Genomic DNA, 23,306 nt, shown 5'->3' on the forward strand with positions numbered 1-23,306 from the left:
CTACTACTCTCCGATCAGTGCTGCGTTATGACGCAGAATGTTGTATCCTGTTACTCGTCAAATATGGGGTACCTAGAAAACCTGCTTTCTCAGATAGCTAGACAACAATTCAACCAAATCGTATTAATGAATTTTATTACAGAAAATAAATGACAATACTTAACTTTAAGGAATGCAGATGCGTCACGAGCAAAGGGAGACATGCAATGTAATGAATGTCTTTCAGTATAGCAACTTGAATACATGTGAAGTAATTCAGTGGATGCTTCTGTACAGGACGCTGGTCTTGACGCTTCTGTAGAACTCGTAGAACTGGCTCGTGACAAGGCAGCATGGCAGTTATGTCCTCTTCGTGTAGAGGGTTCTGCCGTCGCATTGTCGTCCTGGAGAGGGGACGGTCAGCGTGCAATTGGCTGACGTCTTCTTCACAGCCCTCTCTGTCCTATCGTTCCCGTCTGGCGTGCTGGAGCTTGGCTTTACGCCGGAACATAGGATGTTGCATGAAGTTCATCACTTGTGCTCGCATGACAGTTGCAGACCCGTATAACAGGTGCAGATGTGGAGGGGTTGCTGTGTGTTTGGTGCACAATATGACGTTCCTCCCTTGTAGTGGTCAGGCGTGATAGAAAGGAACCTTGACGACGACTATGCCTGTCATCACGTCTCTGTACTGTTATACTGTCCAATATCATGCCTCTGTCATATCTGAATGCCACACAAATCTCGATATTGGACGATACATCCAGTGGGCCAAATGGAGACCCACACACAGGTCCGCTTCAAACTCTATGAGATGCTGACAACACTGTGACAAACGAGTGCGCAGCATCTTCGTGTCCTTCAGAGTGATCACTCAACGTTAAGGGAAGATGTGTTCTTATTTTATGGTTTTCCGTGTTGGATCTTTTCGTTATGGCGCCAGGTACAGCATGGGAAGCACTAACATCATTTTTCAAGCATGTAATGTGGAATTCACTGGGTCTCCATAACAGATTGTCTAAAACCACATCTGGCATTGTTCTTTCTGGGAAGCTTAATAGACTTCTACCCAGGCCTAAGTTCTCTTTAGCGTTTCGATGTAAGGTTATTGCATGAAGAAGAGACAGAAATGTCTAGGAGAGCGTCTGTAATAAGGTAACCAGGTAGGTTTGCAGGAAATCGGACTGCAGGAAAGGGCCCAGCAGCTGCACAATCTGCATTCACTCCTGATTCTAGCTTCAGGTGCCAACAGGAGAGGAAACGAGAGAGTGTGCTGAAAAATAATGTCTCCGAAATTTTTACTCCGTTCTTATTACCGGTTAAGATTTTACATGATGCGCATATTACTCCGTCAATTTTCACGCTTCACCGACGCAAATTACATTCCTCTGCCGCTAGACGGCTGCTAATTGTAGCATGTAACAGGGTGGTGAGTAAAGTAACTATATCGGTGCGCGAGAAACAGTGTGCTGTAATCGAGTTTGTAATCGCAGAAAAACTTCGTCCACGCCACCTTCGGTATGACAATGTCAGACCACACACGACCGCTGCTTCTGCAGCAATCCGACGCCTGCCATAGACAATCTTCCATACATGTAATAAAATGGAACACCTACAGCCATCCTTACGGTGTTACTTGTTATATGGCTACCAGTTCGGTGTTTCAATGCACCATCTTCAGGCCTTAACTCACGCTGAGGGGGTTAACTCCAACCGTACATGAGGTTCCTACAGTAGCCAACATCTATGAACTAGTTTTCGCAGACTACCTGTAACAACCATCTTGTGTATCCAACCGTCGACTACCAATTCAGTGTTCCATCTAATTACATAAGTGGACTGCTTAAGTCCATCGAACCTCCAGTCAGAAGAATGGACATACAAAAAAATCCTCCACACAGTCTCGACATGGTCCCATAAGATTTTCATATGTTTTCATAATTTAAAGGACACCTAGAACACTTCAGTTTGATACGAGACGTGAGGTTGTGGCTCTTTCAGTGAAGTCAGACATTCTACAGTGATGGTATCAACAAATTGATATCTCGTTGAGAGAAATGTGTTCGTCCTCAGGATGATTATGTTGAGCAATAAATATGAAGACATGAATGATAAAGACGTAGAATTTTAATAACGTTTGTGTTTTATTTAAAAAACCTTCAGAGACTTCACATAAAAAATTCGGAGATGTTAAAAATTTTCTGCTCCGTCGTGGCAGTCTGTTACAGAGGCATTACTTTTTCACCACACCCTCGTAGAAAAGCCTTCCTAGCTCACTAGTCAAAGCTGATGCCAATCATTTTCCAAACATCTTTTTGGTTTCAAAACTTCTATCTGACAAAACTGTGCTCCGAGAGGAAAATCTGACACATGGTCTTATATGTATGGTATATTTGAATGTATAAGTAATTTTGAACTGAGGTTAATTAATACATCTCGAAGGTTGCAAGCGGTATCATGGCGCACACGCAGTTAACTATGGAAGCTGAAACTGTATGAACAGAACGTCGCAATTTGAAAAACAGTACAGTAGAGCACTAACGCTTGAGTATGAGTTGTGCAAGTGACGACAATTAGTTATTAAAGAAAATAGTCTAGACGCAACCCGAATGAAAGTAATTTGATAGCTGTCACGTGCAAAAGAGTTTTTAGATTATCACTGAAAAGAACCAACTTTGAACATCCGAGGACAACTACTAGTTTTAAGTGACCAATACTGACCAGTCAGCACTTGAGAAGAGGTGAAGCCAGAACTCTACGAGAAGATGTGAATAATTACGTGTTGCTTCCACCACAGCAGAACGAATGCTTGTACACAATTTCGATGTTGTTGATATAGTCTTCAATCCAAAGACTTGTCTGATGCATATCCACCCTCATCTATAGTGTTGAAGGCTCTCCATCTCTGTGTAACCACTGTAACTTACATCCATTTTAAACTGCTTGAAACGCTCAAGCCTAGGTCTGCATCTATGAAACTTCCCCACCCCTGCACCCTCCCCACCAGAATTTCCGTCACTTCATAATTCTTGATGCCTCAGGAAGTGTCCTATTAACCGCACCTTGTTTTGGTCAAGTTGCGCCCCAATTTGATACACTACCTCTGCATCAGTAATTCGAATTTCCAGTCTGATCATCATCATTCTTTTGTAGGTCACTTTTCAAAATCTTCTATTCTCTTCCTGTCTGGACTGCTCATCGTTTAGGTTTCACTTCCGGTTATACTTCAATCATATCCATACTCATTATAAAATGAATATACATACGTTTGTATTTTCGACATTTCCTCCTAAACAATTATAGAGATTTCAACCAAACGTAGTATACATATCATTTACTATCTGGAAAGAATCGTTGTGGGGACAAGAACATCCTACGAATCAAAGCGGTAGGGTTGGGGTGAAAAAGCAGGGTTGCCAACGACGCTCGAATATCCTAACTTTAGTCATTCAGTACCTGGGAATAAGAGCGCTTAGTGGCTCGCAACAACTTTGGCACACAATTTCAAACCATTGTGAAAATTTCTCTCCCTGATAACCCCACAAAACGATGAAAGAAGAAAAGTCTTTTGGTTACTATACTACCCCAGTTCACGCAGTAAAACTTCCCCACAAGGCAAGACGTTTTAATTTATTACTTCTTTACTACTAACTGTATTTACAACATATTTTGCAGCCAGTACTTACATATACCACTCAGTGTATCAGAAAAATTATATCATTGAGATCACTGAGATCCATGAGAAACTGCATCTCATGTATTTTTAAATTTATTACTTCTTTAGTACCTATTCGTGATTACATTTTGCAGACAGTACCCACATATACTGTTGCATGTACCTAACGCTGCATACACATACAAAAATAGATCATTGTATGACACATAGTTCAGGAGATCATAAACACTGAAATGCGTGAAAAACTGCTGCTTTATCTCTCTGCTACATATCTGTTCATAAAACATTTTGCAGACAGTATCCACATATTCCACTGGATGTACCTGTAAAGTTACATCACTGCACGACTCATAGTTCAGATCATATGACGTTATGAACATTGAGCTGCATAAATTGTATCTGTTGATGACATTGTCATTCTTTCATCAACAGAAAAGTACTTGAAAGAGCAGTTGCACTGATGGATACTGTCTTGAAAAGAGATTTTAACGACAAAAGTAAAAGAAGGGTGATGCAATGTAGTGAGATTAAAACATATGGTAAACAAATGAGACCCTAAAAGTTAAAGAAGTTTGAGCAGCAAAAGAAATGATGAGGGCTGAAACAGAAGACATATAAGATACAGATTGGCTTTAGCATGGAAAAGAGAAATTTGTTGATGTCTGATAAAAAGTTAAGTGTTACAAAATATTTTCTGTAAGTATTTGTCTGCAGTGTGCCTTATGCAGAAGAAAAACATGGATGACAAGCAGTTCAGACAAGAAGAAAATACAAGTTTCTCAAATGTGATGGCACTGAAGAATGCTGAAAACTGAGTGGGTAGGCTGAGAAAGTCATGAAAAGGTACTGAATGGCTCTGTAAAAAAAAAAGAGTCAATCTGACTAAAAGAAGGGAACGGTTGACAGCACAAATCCTGAGCCGTCAAGAAATCGTCCATCTGGAGATGGAAGGAAGTGTGGAGGCAAAAATTGTAGTTGTATATCAAGGGATGAATGCAATAGGCAGGTTCAAATTCACGTAGATTGCGGAGTATTCAGATATGAAGAGACTTCCATAGAATAGACTCAGAACTACCTCAAACGAACTTTGAACTGAAAATCACAACAAACAAGTGGAAAAATTAAAAGGTATGGATAAGAACTGAAAAAGTCAATGAAATACACAAATATGGTCCTAATCGACTGGAAAAATTTTAATGATTCACAATGGTATTTTAGTATCAAGTTAGTTGAGTGGAAATGAAACTGGACACCTCTTCATTTATTCCAAGAGACTTTTAACAAAAACGGAAGAATTGAGAAGCATCAAAGTTGAAGGGAATTCTCATGTTAACAAATACTTATTTCTTGAAAGATATGAAAATATCATTAACGTTGCTGCAGATGAAAAGGTTTTTGTGGTGATGATGTTATCAAAATCTTGATAACATGAGAGAAATCTTCAAAGAAGAGGGAATGAAAAAATATCTGCTTTTTTTTAGGAAAGGAAGACAACTGTCAATAAAATAATAATCGGTTGACATAACATTTAAGAGTAAATTAATGAAACAGACACATAATTTAAGAAACATTAGTCATAAATATGAATGTTAAAAACAACTTAAAATGAAAGTTTGTGAAAGATTAACCAAAGATTCCTAATCAAGAAAGAATAACATCTAAGGACTGAAATATAAAAAATAGACTGAATAACCAGTGATAAATATGAACAATATTAAAGAGCCAATCAAGCTGTTATAAACACAACTCAAAATCTAATAATATTTTTGAGGAATAGATCAGAATAATACCATACAGAATATATTCATCCTAATTAACAGTTAATATTTTGTACATTTATTTTCTGTTTGCTCAGGAACTTCACTTTAGAGGAGGTAAATCTGTCAAAGTTGTTGATTCATTGTCATCTGTAAATATTCTGCTAAACATCAGAAGATCAAGAGAAATGGAAGAAGAAATGATAAACATAGGAAAAATTGACACTTTGCAACACCACAGTTCTCAACAATAATTAATTTCCACTACAAGATATAAAGTTCTTATTATTTACAGTTCAATTTGCAATTCATGACATAGTTAACAATAATAATAAATTTAAGGAAATAATGATTTGGTGACACTTTTAGCTTGAACCAGATTAATTTATCAAAGTACTTAAAATATGATTGTAAAGATAAAGAAGTTCAAGAGTTAATTATAAATAAGGAACTATTACTGTTAACAAATGCTATTTATTGTTCCTGTAAATTGAGTACAGGAAAGTGAAATCATGTTCAAATGAAAAATCTTGAGCAGCAGAAGGAGCAGCCACTTGAAATCTATTACTGGTAAAAGCCTCGTCTAGAGTTTTCCGTGCATTACAGCCTCCACGTACATATTTCTGAATGTAATTTGTCAACATTCCACTAGATCATCATCACATTCTTTCCATTTTACTAGAAATTCAGATTTCTGGGTCCCTATACCATCATTTCACCTGGCTGTACATCCCACCCATCTTCATTTTTTTCTGGTATCTTTGTAATTATTTTTCCATTTCTGTTTCTTCCATGATCAAAATATTTGTTTCCCTGTCTTTCCTAGTCTTTCTGTCAGCCATCTCCCCACTGTATGCTGAGCCACACTGAGGTGGTAAATGATGCATGCAATGAAACACCATGTCTCGCTACTGTATGTGAAAACTGCTGATTATGAATTTTCCATGTGTGACACTCTAATCTGTTTCAATAACATATGTATTCTTCAGTACACTAATACAGGTTGAATGGGTGTCTTGTTTTTCAGAGATTATTAATATAGTTTCTTTAATTGAGTAAAAATCTTTTTAATGTCTATAAACACCTGCAAAGTGGTAATTAATGCTCATTACTATGTTCTAAAATGTAGCAGACTACTTGCTACTGTTCTGGTGTGTTAGATCCACTTTTAAATCCGGCTACATACTGTACTTAAATCAAAACTAACGGTTTTTTATGATGCTGATATGTTACATAACCGATGCTGAAATGCTTGCAGTTATTTTATACCTTGGTAGTATTAATCCTTATGAAACAGTACATGTGTAGCGTTGTTGCACTAATGGTACACTGTCTAACACAAGGGACATTCTCTTACTAATTTTCCGTATTGCTTTTGTAGGGGAGAGTGTTGTATCTCGAGAACAGTGTACCTAGGAACACACGATGTTTCCTGCTCGGTAATTCAGTGTACTGACCGAATAACACGATAACACGAAGGAATACGCAGTAGAGACTGTCATAAGCAGTTTCCGCTATTTGCTACTGTTCTTGTTGTTGTGAGACGTAAAGCTTTTTGGTGTGTTTTGGTGTGGAATTTGTAAATATTTTGAATTCTGCATATTGATGTGATGTATAGTATATTACATCTGTTTGGAAGAAATAGTTAATTATTAAGTTACAGACGTTTATGACAAATAAAATTATTTTTAAAACTAGCTGTATAGTATATTACATCTGTTTGGAATAAATCGTTAATTATTAAGTTACAGACGTTTATGACAAATAAAATTATTTTTAAAACTAGCTGTATTATGAGTGACTTAAGCTGTACTTCGTCATCGAGCGAGGTGGCGCAGTGGTTAGACTCTGGACTCGCATTCGGAAGGACGACGGTTCAGTCCCGCGTCCGGCCATCCTGCTTTAGGTTTTCCGTGATTTCCCTAAATCGCACCAGGCAAATGCCGGGATGGTTCCTTTGAAAGGGCACGGCGAACTACCTTCCCCGTCCTTCTTAAAACTAATGAGACCGATGACCTCGCTGTCTGGTCTCCTTCCCCAAAACAACCCCAACCCCTGTACTTAGCCAGACATGCGCCATCTTGTACCCTGAAACACAAGAAGATCTTTTACCATGGAACACGGGATATTTTTAAATGATCTTGGTTTCTTTACTCTGTTGAGAATTTGACCTATATTATAAAGGAATATTCTGATTAGTTTCCAGAATCTTCTGTTTCGAAGTGTATTGAACTTGTAACTGGTTTCTGATAATACTTCTTCTTATGTTGATGTCACTTAATGATTGCATGTGTGTAGTAGAGTAATAATACAACAGACAGATTCCACAGTATTGACAAGATTTACTCAATTGTACTGCTTTTAAATTTCAGTAGAATATTTGTTCCTAGGTACAAGAATGTGTTGTATCTTGGAACAGGTTTTCACAGTTGGAAAATCATTAATTTTCCAGATAAGTGTTCGCCGTTTCAGAAAAACAATGCAGCACACAACAAGTGAATACCAACATTTAAAAAAGGAATCAGAAAGTAAATAAAACTTCTGCAACATGCCTGCCTAGAGGCCAAGGTCTGTCAGTGTTGCAAAATACAACTCTTTCCCTTAATATATCTATTCTAGGTACAATAATTTCTATTGAAACCCCGAGGCATTTTTCCTTTCTTTGTGCCAGAAATAGCTTTATAAACCCCAAGTGGTATTATTTATGGAATGGCCTTCAGCATTCTAATTAATAATTGTATTTTTGATTCATGTTCTACAGTACACAAAACTTTTAAGAAATGTTTGAATTCTTGTGCAATTTTTCCACCGTTTGTTACTGTACGATTGTTACCTCAGTGAAAAATATAACCAGTGCCCAACATGAGAGTTAGTTTTGCTTTCTTTCTTTCCTTCTTATTGTTTTTAAATGTTTCTTTCGTCATATCTTCATAGTAACTTCTCAATCCTCTTAGACAATTTTAAAATAGTTTTATTTAATTAGTGTATTCTATAATCATCCTCTTAGTGTTTTCTTGATGGTCTTGCCTTAGCAATGCGACAGGTCTCGTTCATTTTGCCACGATCTGATTGATCTATAAACCTTTACTCTTTATTTAACGTTTCAGTAATGGAGTATATCACAAAACACACATAGTAGTGTGAGGACTGACTTTAGCTAGTAACAAGATAGAAACTGAGACACAGTTTTGTTTAATTACCTGAAACGAAGGAACAACATACAAGTAGATATTTTCTGAAGTATATCGCAGGGAAAGAAAACATCTGACATCATTACAGTTCAGTACAGTGTTTGAAAACAGAGAATAAAATAATTACATAAATGCTTATTTACTTCAGTTGCTTTATATGTGGCTGCGTATGTCCACTCCAGAGGAACCATGACAGTTATATCACTACAAATGAGAAATGAAATATCATCAGAGTAAAGTGAAGTCAATTCTTGGTAACAAATGTTGCCTAACATAGGTATGTCCGTCCGAAACATATAAAGACGTTACTGGCTGATTCCCTTTTTGTGTGACTTTACCACGGTAGAAGTGGCACCATAAAGCTGCCACACAGCGTTGCGGCAGTTAGCGCGTACGCAGGTAGTAGATGAAGGCACCCAGCAGTCCGACACCAACCACGGCTGCCAGCGTGCCGACGACGATGGCCACCGTGTTGTCCATCTCCAGCACAGGCGAGGACCTACACGAGCTCACTACAAACACACAACAACATCGGCACTGATCTTCGTTTTCTGCCAAAATGAAGTAATTGTTGGTAAATGTACAAGACAAAAATGAAGCGTTAACTCAATGTCTCTGTACTGAACATTTGACAGTAAAACAGGAATCAGAAATAGTGGATGTTGTCTAATTTAATATTACAAAAACGTCTGTTTACATCAATACGTACACTGTGCAAGTCTCTGTAATGTACACTCCTGGAAATTGAAATAAGAACACCGTGAATTCATTGTCCCAGGAAGGGGAAACTTTATTGACACATTCCTGGGGTCAGATACATCACATGATCACACTGACAGAACCACAGGCACATAGACACAGGCAACAGAGCATGCACAATGTCGGCACTAGTACAGTGTATATCCACCTTTCGCAGCAATGCAGGCTGCTATTCTCCCATGGAGACGATCGTAGAGATGCTGGATGTAGTCCTGTGGAACGGCTTGCCATGCCATTTCCACCTGGCGCCTCAGTTGGACCAGCGTTCGTGCTGGACGTGCAGACCGCGTGAGACGACGCTTCATCCAGTCCTAAACATGCTCAATGGGGGACAGATCCGGAGATCTTGCTGGCCAGGGTAGTTGACTTACACCTTCTAGAGCACGTTGGGTGGCACGGGATACATGCGGACGTGCATTGTCCTGTTGGAACAGCAAGTTCCCTTGCCGGTCTAGGAATGGTAGAACGATGGGTTCGATGACGGTTTGGATGTACCGTGCACTATTCAGTGTCCCCTCGACTATCACCAGTGGTGTACGGCCAGTGTAGGAGATCGCTCCCCACACCATGATGCCGGGTGTTGGCCCTGTGTGCCTCGGTCGTATGCAGTCCTGATTGTGGCGCTCACCTGCACGGTGCCAAACACGCATACGACCATCATTGGCATCAAGGCAGAAGCGACTCTCATCGTTGAAGACGACACGTCTCCATTTGTCCCTCCATTCACGCCTGTCGCGACACCACTGAAGGCGGGCTGCACGATGTTGGGCCGTGAGCGGAAGACGGCCTAACGGTGTGCGGGACCGTAGCCCAGCTTCATGGAGACGGTTGCGAATGGTCCTCGCCGATACCCCAGGAGCAACAGTGTCCCTAATTTGCTGGGAAGTGGCGGTGCGGTCCCCTACGGCACTGCGTAGGATCCTACGGTCTTGGCGTGCATCCGTGCGTCGCTGCGGTCCGGTCCCAGGTCGACGGGCACGTGCACCTTCCGCCGACCACTGGCGACAACATCGATGTACTGTGGAGACCTCACGCTCCACGTGTTGAGCAATTCGGCGGTACGTCCACCCGGCCTCCCGCATGCCCACTATACGCCCTCGCTCAAAGTCCGTCAACTGCACATACGGTTCACGTCCACGCTGTCGCGGCATGCTACCAGTGTTAAAGACTGCGATGGAGCTCCGTATGCCACGGCAAACTGGCTGACACTGACGGCGGCGGTGCACAAATGCTGCGCAGCTAGCGCCATTCGACGGCCAACACCGCGGTTCCTGGTATGTCCGCTGTACCGTGCGTGTGATCATTGCTTGTACAGCCCTCTCGCAGTGTCCGGAGCAAGTATGGTGGGTCTGACACACCGGTGCCAATGTGTTCTTTTTTCCATTTCCAGGAGTGTATATTGCAGAAGGTACTTCCCGTTAAAAAGGTTCTTAGGGCTTCTTCGAGTTCCATTTTTGAATGGAAGAATGATTTCTTAAACCGTTCTATGCGCACTGTACTTAACCTAATCTTGTCTTCACTAATTTATTCCTCCATACCTCAATTAAAGCTGATTCTTGAAAATTTGTAAATAGGCTTTCTCGGGATAGCTGCATCTACATTCAAGTGCCTATCAAATCAGTTTTTTTAGCACCTGCGTGACACTTTTACGTGTGAAATTCCGAATTGCGGTTATGCCAGCACCATCTGTGGCCGATTCAAAGTAGCTGGAACGCAACTTCAGTTGTACGTGCGTGCATGCACGCATGAGTGTGTGTGTGTGTGTGGAGGGGGGGGGGGGGGTGTATGAATCATGTATTGTAAACTCTTGCGCCGCCTCTCTGAAGAACAGCACAGCTTTTACTTGTTCAGATCTGGGGACTGCTGGACGAACTGCAAATCATGATTCATAACAATTATAATTAATCGCTTCCAGAGAATTTAATTTAATATTAAGTTATGTAAATTTTGCTTAAAGCGTTTTGTAAATTTGTGATGTAAGTGTATTTGTGAAAATTTCATTGTTTACCCAAGAGTTTATTTAGTTTGATAGTAACATGAGACAGGGAGCTTTTTGAAAAATTTGTTTTATGTAAATTTACATTGATAGGCTCATACGTATGACAAGGCAGTTGAGCGTAACTGTGTAAATAAAGACTTTAAACAGGACACAATTTGGCACCAAGTTAGGGTGTAACGTGCATCTTAACACGAATTGGCATTAATGATGTGGCTGTTGTGTAATGTCGGCTTATACATACGGATTTTGGTTCGGATAGAAGTTGACAGAAGTTCTTGAAAAAACTTTAGACCGCACGTGAAGGTATTGGCCACAAAAGCCGATGAAAGCCAAGTATAGAGCCACCTATGGAAAAAGACATAAATATTGTTTGTCCGGCTTCGCTGTAAGTGTTGTAATGCTATATTTATCTTCATATAGCGAGAGATGGGAAAATGTAATTCACCCACGTACATTTCGAACATCCTCATTTTGGTGGTCCACGTGTTGTGGCGTGCAGAGTGATAATGTTGCCTGGGCGTACTGTCTTCCTAATGTTTGAACGCGCTACACTCACCGTTCAACTTCATAGTGGCACTCTACCCCTTCTCCTCGTGTGTCTTTTCGGGGGTGCATTCGGCAGTGACTTCAGTTTTATGGATGGCAATGAGCGACCGCATCCAAGAGCACAGGTGGAGGACCAGTTGGAACGGGAGGACATTCGGCGAATTGACTGGTCTCCCGTTTCTCTAACTTAAATGCCATTGAGGGGGATACGTACTGTAGCAAGTCCACATGCAGCAACGACCATCCAGCATTTGTCAGCCGCTCTGACAGAGGACTGGGACACAAGAACTCCTTACCAACCTTTTGGCCAGCATGAAAGCACGTTCAGAGCATGCATGCCGTCCGTGGTGGTCACTCACCCTGTTAAGAAACATATACCGCATTTTTCAATGACTAGAAAACCATTATAAGTCGCTGTGACTTCGGTGTCAAAACTGTTTTTGAATAAAACTGTAGTTTCTACTCGTTTTGACTGTGTATTCTTTCAGTTATCTTCTGGGATATACTGAAGCAGTTCTTCCTATGTCTGGCCCAGGATCCATCGACATCTGTTATTTCGCAGAGAAACATCATGCGAAAGTTATTTTTGTCCTTAAATTTCCTACGCTAGTGTGTTATAGATCAAATGGAGGCTACCTCAGCTGTAAATTCTGTGTATGTGATGCGGGTACCATCGGGCACTGAAGACTTGGATAATTTTAGCCATTTCAGCAGTTTCTCAACGCCTCTGACACTAATCTTGATGTCACTAATTGCCACAACATACAACGTATGTTACCATGGATTTTGTGAGAAAGGTTCCGATAAGATGCGGCTACATCGGTCATTAAAGGTTTCGCGCGTTGCCCTTTTGGAGCCAAACGCTGTCATTGATCTCCAATTTTATAAGACTGTGTCTTGTTTTGTACCGATTATACAGCAGTTACTGACTTGTTTAGAAGTTTCTTGATAGTGACTGTATAGTATGGAGCATCCTTCCCATCATGAACTGTTCTACACACTGAGGTGACAAATGGCGTGGTGTAGCGACATGCGCAGATAAAGATTGCGGCAGTATCGAGTACACATGGTAGGCAGTGCATTTGCAGAGCTGTCATTTGTACTCAGGTGACTCCTGTAAATAGGCTCCGACGTGACTGTGGCCGCATGAAGGAAATTAACAGACTTTGAATACGGACTGTTAGTCGGAGGTAGATGCATGGGACATTCCATTCCGGAAATCGTTCTGAAGTTCAGTATTGCGACGTCTACAGTGTCAAGAGCGTGCCGAAAATACCAAATTTCATGCCTTATCTATTGGTTCAAATGCCTCCAAGCACTATGGGGCTTAACATCTGAGGCCATCAGTCCCCTAGAACTTATAACTAGTTAAACCTAACTAACCTAAGGACATCACATACATCCATGCCCGAGGCAGGATGCGAACCTGCGACCGTAGTAGCACCGCAGTTCCGGACTGAAGCGCCTAGAGTCGCTCGGCAAACAGCGGCCGGCTTCAGGCCTTACCTCTCGCCATGGACAACGCCTTGGCTGACGGTCTTCACTTTACGACCGAGAGCAGCGGCGTTTGCATAATGTTGTTAGTGCTAACAGGCAAGAACCACTGCCTGAAATAACCGCAGAAATCATGTGGAACGCACGAGGAATGTATACATTAGGACAATGATGCGGACTTTGGAGTTAATGGTCTATAACAGCTGTCGACCGATGTGGGTGCCCTTGCTTTGAGCACGATACCGCCTGCCCTGCTGGGCTCTTGACCATACCGGTTGTACTCTAGACGACTAAAAAACCGTGGCCTCGTGAGATGAGTCCAGATTTCAGATCGTAAGATCTGATGGTTGTGTTCGAGTATGGCGCAGATCCCACGAAGCCATAGACCCAAGTTGTCAACAAGGCACTGTGAGGTGTGTTTACATGGAACAGACTGGGTACTCTGGTCCAACTGTAGCGATTATTGCTTGGAAATAGTTATAGTCGGTTATTTGAAGATCGTTTTTAGGCATTCATATAGTTCGTGACCCCAAACAACGATGCAGTTTTTACAGATGACAATGCGCCATGTCACCCGGCCACGAAAGTTCGCGATTCGTTTGAAGAACATTGTGGACAATTCGAGCGATCGATTTGGCCACCCAGATCGCCCTACATGAACCCCATCGATCATTTATGGGGCATAATAAAGAGATCAGTTCCAGCACAGGCATCACTTTCGTAATTATTGTACAGTATTAAACCGTGGACCAAGAACGACGGAGGGGCTTCGTCCCGCCGTAGACTTTCAGTGGTTCACAAGGCCACAACACGCCACAGCAGTCCACCTACCCCTCCGCCGCCCCACACCAAACCCAGCGTTATTGTGCGGCTCCTCCCAGGGAAGTCTCATACCACATGAGTGTAACCCAAGATGTTTGCGTGTTGCATAGCAGAATAATTATGGTGTACACGCACGTGGAAACAGTGTTTGCGCAGCAATCACCGACACGGTGTAACTGAGGCAGAATAAGGGGAACGAGCCTGCATTCGCGAAGGTAGATGAGAAACTGCCATAAAAAGGATCCACAGGCTGGCCGGCACACCGGACCTCGAAACTAATCCGCCCGGCAGATTCGTGCCGGCGACCGGCACGCCTTCCCACTCGGGAAGGAGCGCATTAGACCGCGCAGCTAGCCCGGCGGGCGCTTCGTATTCATGGACGGCTATAGAGTCAGAACGGCTCAATATTTCTGCAGGGGACTTCCAACGCCTTGTGGAGTCCATTGCACGTTGAGTTGCTGCACTTTGTGGCGCAAAAGTAGGTCAGACATGATATTAGGAGGTATCCTATGAATTTTGTCACCTCAGTATATGTATTGTAAATTAAAGTCCTCCATACCCAGAGGGGTTGTTCAAAAATGTTCAAAAGTGTGTGGAATCTTATGGGACTTAACTGTTAAGCTCATCAGTTCCTAAGCTTACACACTACTTAACCTAAATTGACCTAAGGACAATCACACACACCCATGCCCGAGGGAGGACTGGAACCTCCGCCGGGACCAGCCGCACAGTACATGACTGCAGCGCCTTCGACCGCTCGGCTAATCCCGCGCGGCCCAGAGGGGTTGCTCAGTGGCTAGGACACTGCATTCTCATTCAGGAGGAAGACGGTTCAAACCCGCGTCCGGCCATCCTGATTTAGGTTTCTCGTGATTTCCCTAAATCACTTCAGGCAAATGCTGGAACGGTTCAATTGAAAGGGCACGACCGACTTCCTTCCCTATCCTTTCCTAATCCGGTGGGACCGATGACCTCGATGTTTGATCCCTTCCCCCCAACCAAACAATTAACCAAAGTCCTCCGCCGTGTTTTTCTCTCTGTATGATAAGATTTGTCCCAGGTGCTACTGTAGGTATTTTGATATGGCTTTGACTGGCAGACAGGGTGATTCACGACGAATTTCTGTGCATATAATCTATTATCGCTACGCCATACAAGTCGTCCGGCTGTTGAACTTAGTGCTACCCGTGCGCAGGTGGGGCTAGACGCTAGTAACATATAAATCAAACTTAAGTACTTTCCTTCCAAATCTGCCAAACTCCAGATATTTTTTGCACAAACAGAAAAGTATTTAACTGCGTATGATATTATCTACTGAAGTATCTGGAACGATTAGAATAACATTACATCTGTGAGTTTGGCTTAAGATTAATTCATACTGTCTGTGATATGTTATTTACGCAGCAGCAATACAGATTCGAAGAACATTCGAAGTACATCCTGCAACTCTAATCCTTTACGGCTTCTACCAAAACATTTGTCCGTATTATCTACCTTTTCGATTTCCCGCAATCTACCTTAGCATAATATTCAAAGTGTGTCATAGTACAGTATTAAATCTGTAACTGCAAAGTCTTTTGAAATAAACTCTCTTGCTCCAAACATTCTTCAAACCGTTTCACCAATTTATTTATTTTGCGACTGACAAAAGTAGCTGACGGGCAAACTTTGCAATCAGAAATCTTAAACTTGTCGTTCGAGTTAGATGTATTTATAAGCGTACCAGATGAAGGAAGCAGTAAGGTACCTTGGTTTGGCCAAAAGGACTCCTCGTGGTAGGCCAGCAGCTGAACGTCGGTGAAAACGAGAGTGACGGCTGTGACGTTGCCGTAGACCTCTCCTTCGACCAGCGTCTTCCCGTAGCACATGGACACGATGCCCAGCGGCGCCTCGAATAGTTTCTGGTCTCTTACGGACAGTTCGATTACCGTGCCTGCAAAACATAGAAGGTGATGTCACAGAACATCAACACAAGAGATGGCTGTTCATGACAAACATATCTGTCGCACTATTAGCTGAGGGAAAGTGGAGTCTTTCAGTCATTCCTGTCCGTTCCGAGGTAATGTTCCGTATCTATTGATCATGTTGCCAACAAGAAATTTCGTCAGTTCTGAAATCTATTTGAATGATGATAGCAGATACTGTGCCATGTTGTTTCTCTGTGATTCTACTACGACAGACGTTTTGTAACAGAACGTTGTCACGCAGTGACGAAGAAACAACAATCACACATAGGATGTTTCCGGGCTTGCTGTTGGCTTGAATCATATTTGAGCGATAGAGACGAGTGTACAGAGTGGTTGTAATTAATCTTAGGCTACTTGATAGGGCCACTGTGACAAACGAGTGACCGAGTGAGGAGGTGCAGTGGTTAGCGCACTGGACTCGCATTCGGGAGGACGACGGTTCAAATCCACATTCGACCATCCTGATGTAGGTTCCCGCGATTTTTCTAAGTCGCTTCAGACAAATGCCGCTATGGTTCCTTTGAAAGGTCACGGACGACTTCCTTCGCCACCCTTCCCTAATCCGATGAGACCGATGACCTCGCTGTTTCGTCCCCTTCCCCGAATCAACCAACCAATCACCAAACGAGTTGTCGCAGGGCAATAGACCTTGGTGGAAACATTTGTAAGGACATGCGGCAGTAAAACAAGGAATGAACCACAGAATGGAACACCTTTTAATTTCCACATTTCAGAGTAACATTTATTGCGTACCATTTTTACATTTCAGTTTCCAGACGTTCTTCAGTGTGTCCATATTACTTTAATGCGTCGATAATGGCGAAGAGCAGCAGTAGTATTGCTATTGCTTTGATTAAACACTTTTACTTTTAAAACCGTGGACACCTTGTCCATACAAATGTTGACTGTCTTCAGCTACAATGCACGCTTATGCTTGTGTTTCAGCCCTCCGTCGCCGTCCCAGTACCGGAGCCTAACGGCAAGTCATGATACTAAAACCACTAACGACGCAAATCCTGCAGCGTGGTGTCTGTTAAGTTGGGCACCTATACGGTAAACGATTTTCCGTCTACACTGGCTCAAGTATCATGAGTTTAATTATAACCATTTTGTGTTACAATAAACGATTTATGTAACGTCTGGTGTACCTCAACGAAACGTAATAGAACCACAAATATAGACGCTATACACAAAAAATTTGTCACAGTCTTCAACACTCCCAAATATTTCGCTAATGATGTTCGCCGCATGGTTGTGATGACATAACGAACGACCTAGTATTTTCATTCGGTTTGCTTGATAGCAGCTCTCTTCGATAATGCAAGAGAATTTCCATAAACAAGAGAAAGAGCCCTTTGGTACTGGACGCATCGCCTGTTTTCTGTTTGCAATAGGACTCTTGTTTCCTGCAGGCACTTTCCATAAAATTTTTCATCGTTAAATAGGGGTCACAGTAAGTAAAATTTTGTAAATTACTTCATGGTCGCCTTTTGACTCTAAAATTATGTGTTAGTACAACGTTCTATTGCAGTTTCGGCCATGGGCCCATTATCAGGTAGAAATAGTTCTGCTTCAGTACATGTTAAAACCAACCAATCTTCAGACACACGTAGATGTGCCGATGAAATGCATATATTTATCTCAGATGATAATTAGGTTTTGAAATGCGCTAAAGCACAATTATTTCCAATTGATAATAACCAAAGGGCCAAAGTTGCAATATTAGGTTGTACAAACATAAATTTTACACTCAAAAGGCGACCATGACATTTATAATATTTTACACATTTGGGACTGATTTCCTTGCCAGTTCTTTATTTTTTTTTTATTTACGCTCTACATTTCCACAAGATGTACAGACCAGTTACGTAAACCTTGCACATGACTTTATCGATTTTGCTGATTATTTAGTATTGTTATTATTGTTATTTACTATTGTTATTATTCGTATTGTTTGCACTGACTAGTTTACATTAGAACTCAATGTGTTGGCATCTTAAGGCAGATCTAGTAATTCTATTATGTCAGTCCTCCTTATAAACCCCCTCCACCCCTCAACATACGGTTATCTGTATATAAGCTTGTGAAGTACGGGGTGGGGCGGGGCTGTTGAGAGGAAGGAAGATGAAGGAGAGTGTGAGGGGCTGCAAGTAGGTGGCGGAAGGCCATAAATGCAATGGTTGGTGCATCTGGTATGATCGGAAGAACGAAGATGTGTAGTAAGGAAGGATATGAAAGGGAGGAGCTGTGGGAAGAGAGAAATGAAGAGTAATAGCACAGATAAACGCACACTTTTCCTAAACTGAGTGAGGGGAGAGAATTATTCACATCATATGACGTCCTGTGGTTCTCTGGTCATATAGTAGACGCATTTAATGTGTTTATGTTCTTTGAGACATGCAAAATTGCTGCTTCAGACTAATTATATTGATGTCTCTGTCCATTGTGCTTGGTCAGTGATGAATTGTTTGTATTATATTACCATGTCGAGTGTATTCCTTTTTTTATTTTTTTCAGATGCCCTTTGCTCAGCATATAGTCTTCAATGGGCGTTGCAGTCAATAACATACTGTTATTGATATAGTCTTTGTTGGTTTTAGTTGGAACGTGTTTCTATGTTGAATTTCTTTATCAAATAATTTTCATTTGCTTCTTTTCGGATACGTTGCCTATCAGGTAAGTTTATTTTATCGTGATATCGTTGTGTCCCATTTCCTTGCGGTTGTATTGTTTGAGTACTTTACGTTTTACCATTTTCGGATCTAAGCACAGCAATAATTCTGTTACTTTGTCTGCTCCAATGTTTTTATTATTATGTCAGTTGTGCATCGATAACGTTTAATCCGACTTTTCTAGTCACTACGTGTTTACATATCTATGCTCAAAGGTGCCCTTTCCTAGTCTGCATCTCCATTACGTAGCATGACGTCGTCCCAATACTCCGTTGTCTCACACAACTCTTTCTGTTCTTAGTCTGTGATACCGCTTCCAGTGCTTTATTAGTTTTTCATATTTAGTATTAAGGTTCCTACAATTCCTAAAGGCGAATTTTAATACTGTTTCAGTTTATTATTTGGTTCTTAGTTCATGGCAGTTTTAGTCATTTCATAGTAACGAGACTTGATATGATGATTACGCGTAGTTCCACTTTTCCCCTGTCAGATGCATGAGGCATCATTCCAGGATATTCATCTAGTAAGTTGCCACTCAGGACTACCTGATATCCGCAACCAATTCCACAGCACATTTTCCCCACCTTAGTCTTCGAGATTGTTCTTTGTGGGCCAACTAAACTAACACGGTTACATATATTTACTCAACCTATAACGACACATTGCAAAACCATTTCAAGCTCTCCACAAGTATTAAAGTGTGTGACAGCCCTTGCTCTGACTAGTACATCCATGTGTAAAATCAATCAAAGGAGATTTTGAATATTTGTTATTAGCGTCTGCACTGAGGACTTCACAGAGTGTTCTGTCGTTTCAAACTCATAACGATGATTTTCATGACCGTTTTTTCGTTTTGATGTGAATATTTTCCCCTAAATTCTGTCAAAGTATTTATGACGCACCTGTAATGACACACCTTGAAAGGTTAGAAATGTTTATCCGACTGGTATTCGAATCCGGAAACTTCCACAATCATAGTTCATATGCTGAAGTGTGGAAGGAAAATTTGTTTTCCAGTTTCATTGAAAATATGACTGTATTTGTAATTAGAGGATGATACTGGATGGAGTTTCATAGGGAATCTGTTTATGTAATTCATAGAATCACAATGGTGCTGGACTCATTTGTTTCTGATTGATTTTGTGTGCGGGGGAGGCACAAAGTTTTATATTAATGACGGTACGGATAGAGAACGCAACGAAAAAACAGGGCTTTGTCGTGAGATCAGGCTGGTGCCTCTGATATTGACTTCACGGGGGTGAGGAAGCCAGGATTAGCATCTATTGCGTATTTTTACTGCCTCGCCTTGATCAACTGCCAAAATGGGGCTGGGTTGGCGACGCTAGCAGCAGGAGTACATATTTTTGTCATTTTCGTCGGGAGGGCCTTTGCAGACAGTCATCTGACACTTTTAGGAAAAAATATTGGCCCACTCTCATGAGCTATTGTTGAAATTTCAGAGGATACTTTAAGCAAGGCTGGGTGCTGGCCACATAAACTCGCCGTTGGTGTATTAGTCAGTGGCGTCACAAAAACTCTGATGAAGCAGTTTTTTTCTTTTTTTAACCGCTATGCTCTGCAAAAACTGCTGTTGGTGGGCCGGTACGGATCGGCAGAAAAAGACAGAAAGGCATTACAATCAGCAAAATTTTAGAGACTTCTTGGGGAGACTCGTACAGGGCTGCAGAGCTGCACACATCTGGTGCGTGTCACCCACATGTATCGGAGACGGAGATCGGTGCATGTTAGCAGACGGGCAAGTTGCGGAGTATCAGAAGCAGCAACTGTCCTCGTTTTTGGTCGAGAGCCATTTGCACGGTGCCAGCGTTCACCACAGCAGTCGTTTATAATTACGGCGAGCGTAAGTAACAGCGCTGGCGTCGTGGGGGATTCTTGGTCTGCACTTGCGGAATTCTGTACCAGTACCTGACTCAGATTCTGTCTTGGTCTATTGAATCTGTGAGCTTTGCAATTAGTCACCAGGTTTCCAGTCACCGTTTACCGTGTGGGATTAACAAGCTTAGAGTTTGATTTCCTGATCGACATTAGCGACAGCAGTCGAGTAACACTACTAATCAAGTAAAGCTACCAATTAGAGTTTGTAGAATTTGAGTTGGTAAACTGTTCCTCATTTCCTCATGATTATACATATGATTGTGTTTTTAGTCAGTAAATTAACATGTTAAAATGAAATATTGTTTCTGTTAGATACCTCCCTTCAAATTAAATATTTTATGAGTAAATTTTCACGTTAGTATCTACAGCTAGAGTAAAAAAAAATCTACGTTATCCATTTAAGTTCAACGCATTAAACACGTAGTATATATCATAAAGGCATGGCCTGCTCACAATTAACTTCCCATACACGGCGGTTTTTCAATATAACCTGTATAGACTACTGTGGATTTGTGAAACTGTACAGAAGCAAAATGAAACAAACTTTCCACAATAACATAGATTCCTTTATATTTCTTACAGCTGCAGTTTTCCAATTGCAAGTGATGTAGCTTACTTTCTGCCGAAAATAGGGTGCGATAAAACGTCATTAGAATCAATGAATAAACCTCTACATCTCTATCCCACAGGTTTTAGCTTGCTTAGTGAAATTCGGTGAAGTAAGAGAGAGAAAGGGAAGAATGCGACCTCTCTTAATAACTTGTCAGTTATCATGAATAGATAGACCAGTTATCAAAGGAAAAAAATAATATAAGGAGAAACTTACTGTTTGGTGAATAGTCTTCGGAAACGTCATTAATGTTAATGAAGCCTGAAATGTTTGCTATGAAGTAAGAGTCGTTCTGCTGTACAAAGTCGAAATGAAGTGTGTTGCTGTTGACGTCGTCAAATACTGTGGGTTCGGACCACGACGTCTCTTCCACATTCAGTGCATTAGCTTCCTCTGGCGTCGGAGACTCCGTCGTTGCGTCAGGTGAAGGCCAGGATAGATGCAGAGAGGCGTCTGGACCACAGCTGCCTTCCACATTTTCCTTTGTAAGATGTGGAACTATGATCTGGACCGCTCCGTCCTGTCGATGACAGAGGAAAAATATCAGTAACACAGCAAGAAAGTCATCTGAAAAAAGAGTCACGATAAACTATTCTGAGCTTCAGTTGAAAGGCGAGACAGCAAAAAGTGATCATTCGGCTGATGGCGAATACTTCCTCTCTTTATTTCTGTTTCCGAGCTGTTCTAAAAAATATTTTCCAAGCTACAATGTACTTTAACAAGATATTTTACATAATGAATTTTCATGTGATAATTGCGATGTAGTTAAATTATTAGTCAGTTCTTTATTCTTTTTATACGACATGACACGCATGTCAAATCGATAAAAGAAAACCTGTTTATGCAGTAAGTTGGTAGCGATTGTAAATCACAGTATTTGAGGGGGGGCATTTTCCAGTGAGGTTTGCATGACAAAGTTCGTGAGTATCCAAGTAAGTATAACATAAGGTGAGTACCGGGAATTATGACTGATCTGTTGGCTTGGTAGACTTTGGTCAGAACTTGGGAATCCTAAAATGGCATATGTGTCGTAGATAAGTGTTGCGTGCCTTTTTGCCGTGACTGCACGCTTTTATCACTTCACAAAGTGTCCTAGGAGAGACAAATTCGGTCTTTTAAAAGCGACAGGTGTTCATTCATCTACATCTACGTGATTACTCTGCTATTGGCAATAAAGTGCCTAGCAGAGGGTCCAATGGACCACCTTCAAGCTGTCTCTCTACCGTTCCACTCAAAGCAATGGAAATTCAAAAAAATAACAAAATAATTTTTTTTACATGTGAAATTTCGTCATTTTTTTACTTACTACTGGATACGTCTGTTGCTATGGGTACACTTTTCTTTGTAAGTAAGAGAGATTCTTCGATGAATTTTGCACATACAAACCACACTTATAAGTGTATAAAACTGTAGAATTTTCCGTATATATTATAAACTGACAAAAATTGAGATAATTAACCATTAAATTTGAGTTTTTTCTAAACATGAAGTTTAAAATGTAACAGTTCATTCATTTTTCCATAAATTAAATAAATTCTAGAGTTTCATACATCTGTAAGTATGGTTTGTAAGCTGTGCAAAATTCATCGAAGAATCTCTCTTACTTACGAAGGAAAGTGTACCTATAGCAACAAATGCAGCCAATAGTAAATGAAAAAATGATGAAATTTTACACGTAAAAAAATTTATTTTGCTATGTTTTTGAACTCCCACTGTTATGAGTGTGAATCCTGAATCTTTCCTGGTCATGCTGACAAAGTTTTATGAATTTGTTTGTAAAAGTATAGACAGTGGAAATTAAAATGTCCTGTGGAGCCTCTCCTGCTCCAAGTCGGCCCGTTTGACTTCCTACCCCACTTGAACTCCGTTGTCGACACTTTCAATGAAATGTCTGAACGTCTGTGGAGGAATGGCGGCCCAGTCTTGTTGGATCCTGGA

General features: G+C 41.2%; 1 protein-coding gene across 1 annotated transcript in view; it reads right to left on the reverse strand.

Moving 5' to 3' along the window:
* Positions 1-8,565: 8,565 nt before the first annotated feature.
* LOC126095064 (uncharacterized) overlaps positions 8,566-23,306 on the reverse strand; it is a 38,032-nt gene continuing 23,291 nt past the window's right edge. The window contains exons 3-5 of the mRNA XM_049909748.1: positions 21,585-21,888; positions 15,971-16,156; positions 8,566-9,115 (exon numbers count right to left, since the gene is read on the reverse strand). Of these exons, the coding sequence (XP_049765705.1) occupies positions 8,988-9,115; positions 15,971-16,156; positions 21,585-21,888 (618 nt within the window). The 3' untranslated portion in view covers positions 8,566-8,987. The remainder of the gene's footprint in view (positions 9,116-15,970; positions 16,157-21,584; positions 21,889-23,306) is intronic.

This window comes from Schistocerca cancellata, chromosome 8, assembly GCF_023864275.1.
Source record: "Schistocerca cancellata isolate TAMUIC-IGC-003103 chromosome 8, iqSchCanc2.1, whole genome shotgun sequence".
Lineage (NCBI taxonomy): Eukaryota > Metazoa > Arthropoda > Insecta > Orthoptera > Acrididae > Schistocerca > Schistocerca cancellata.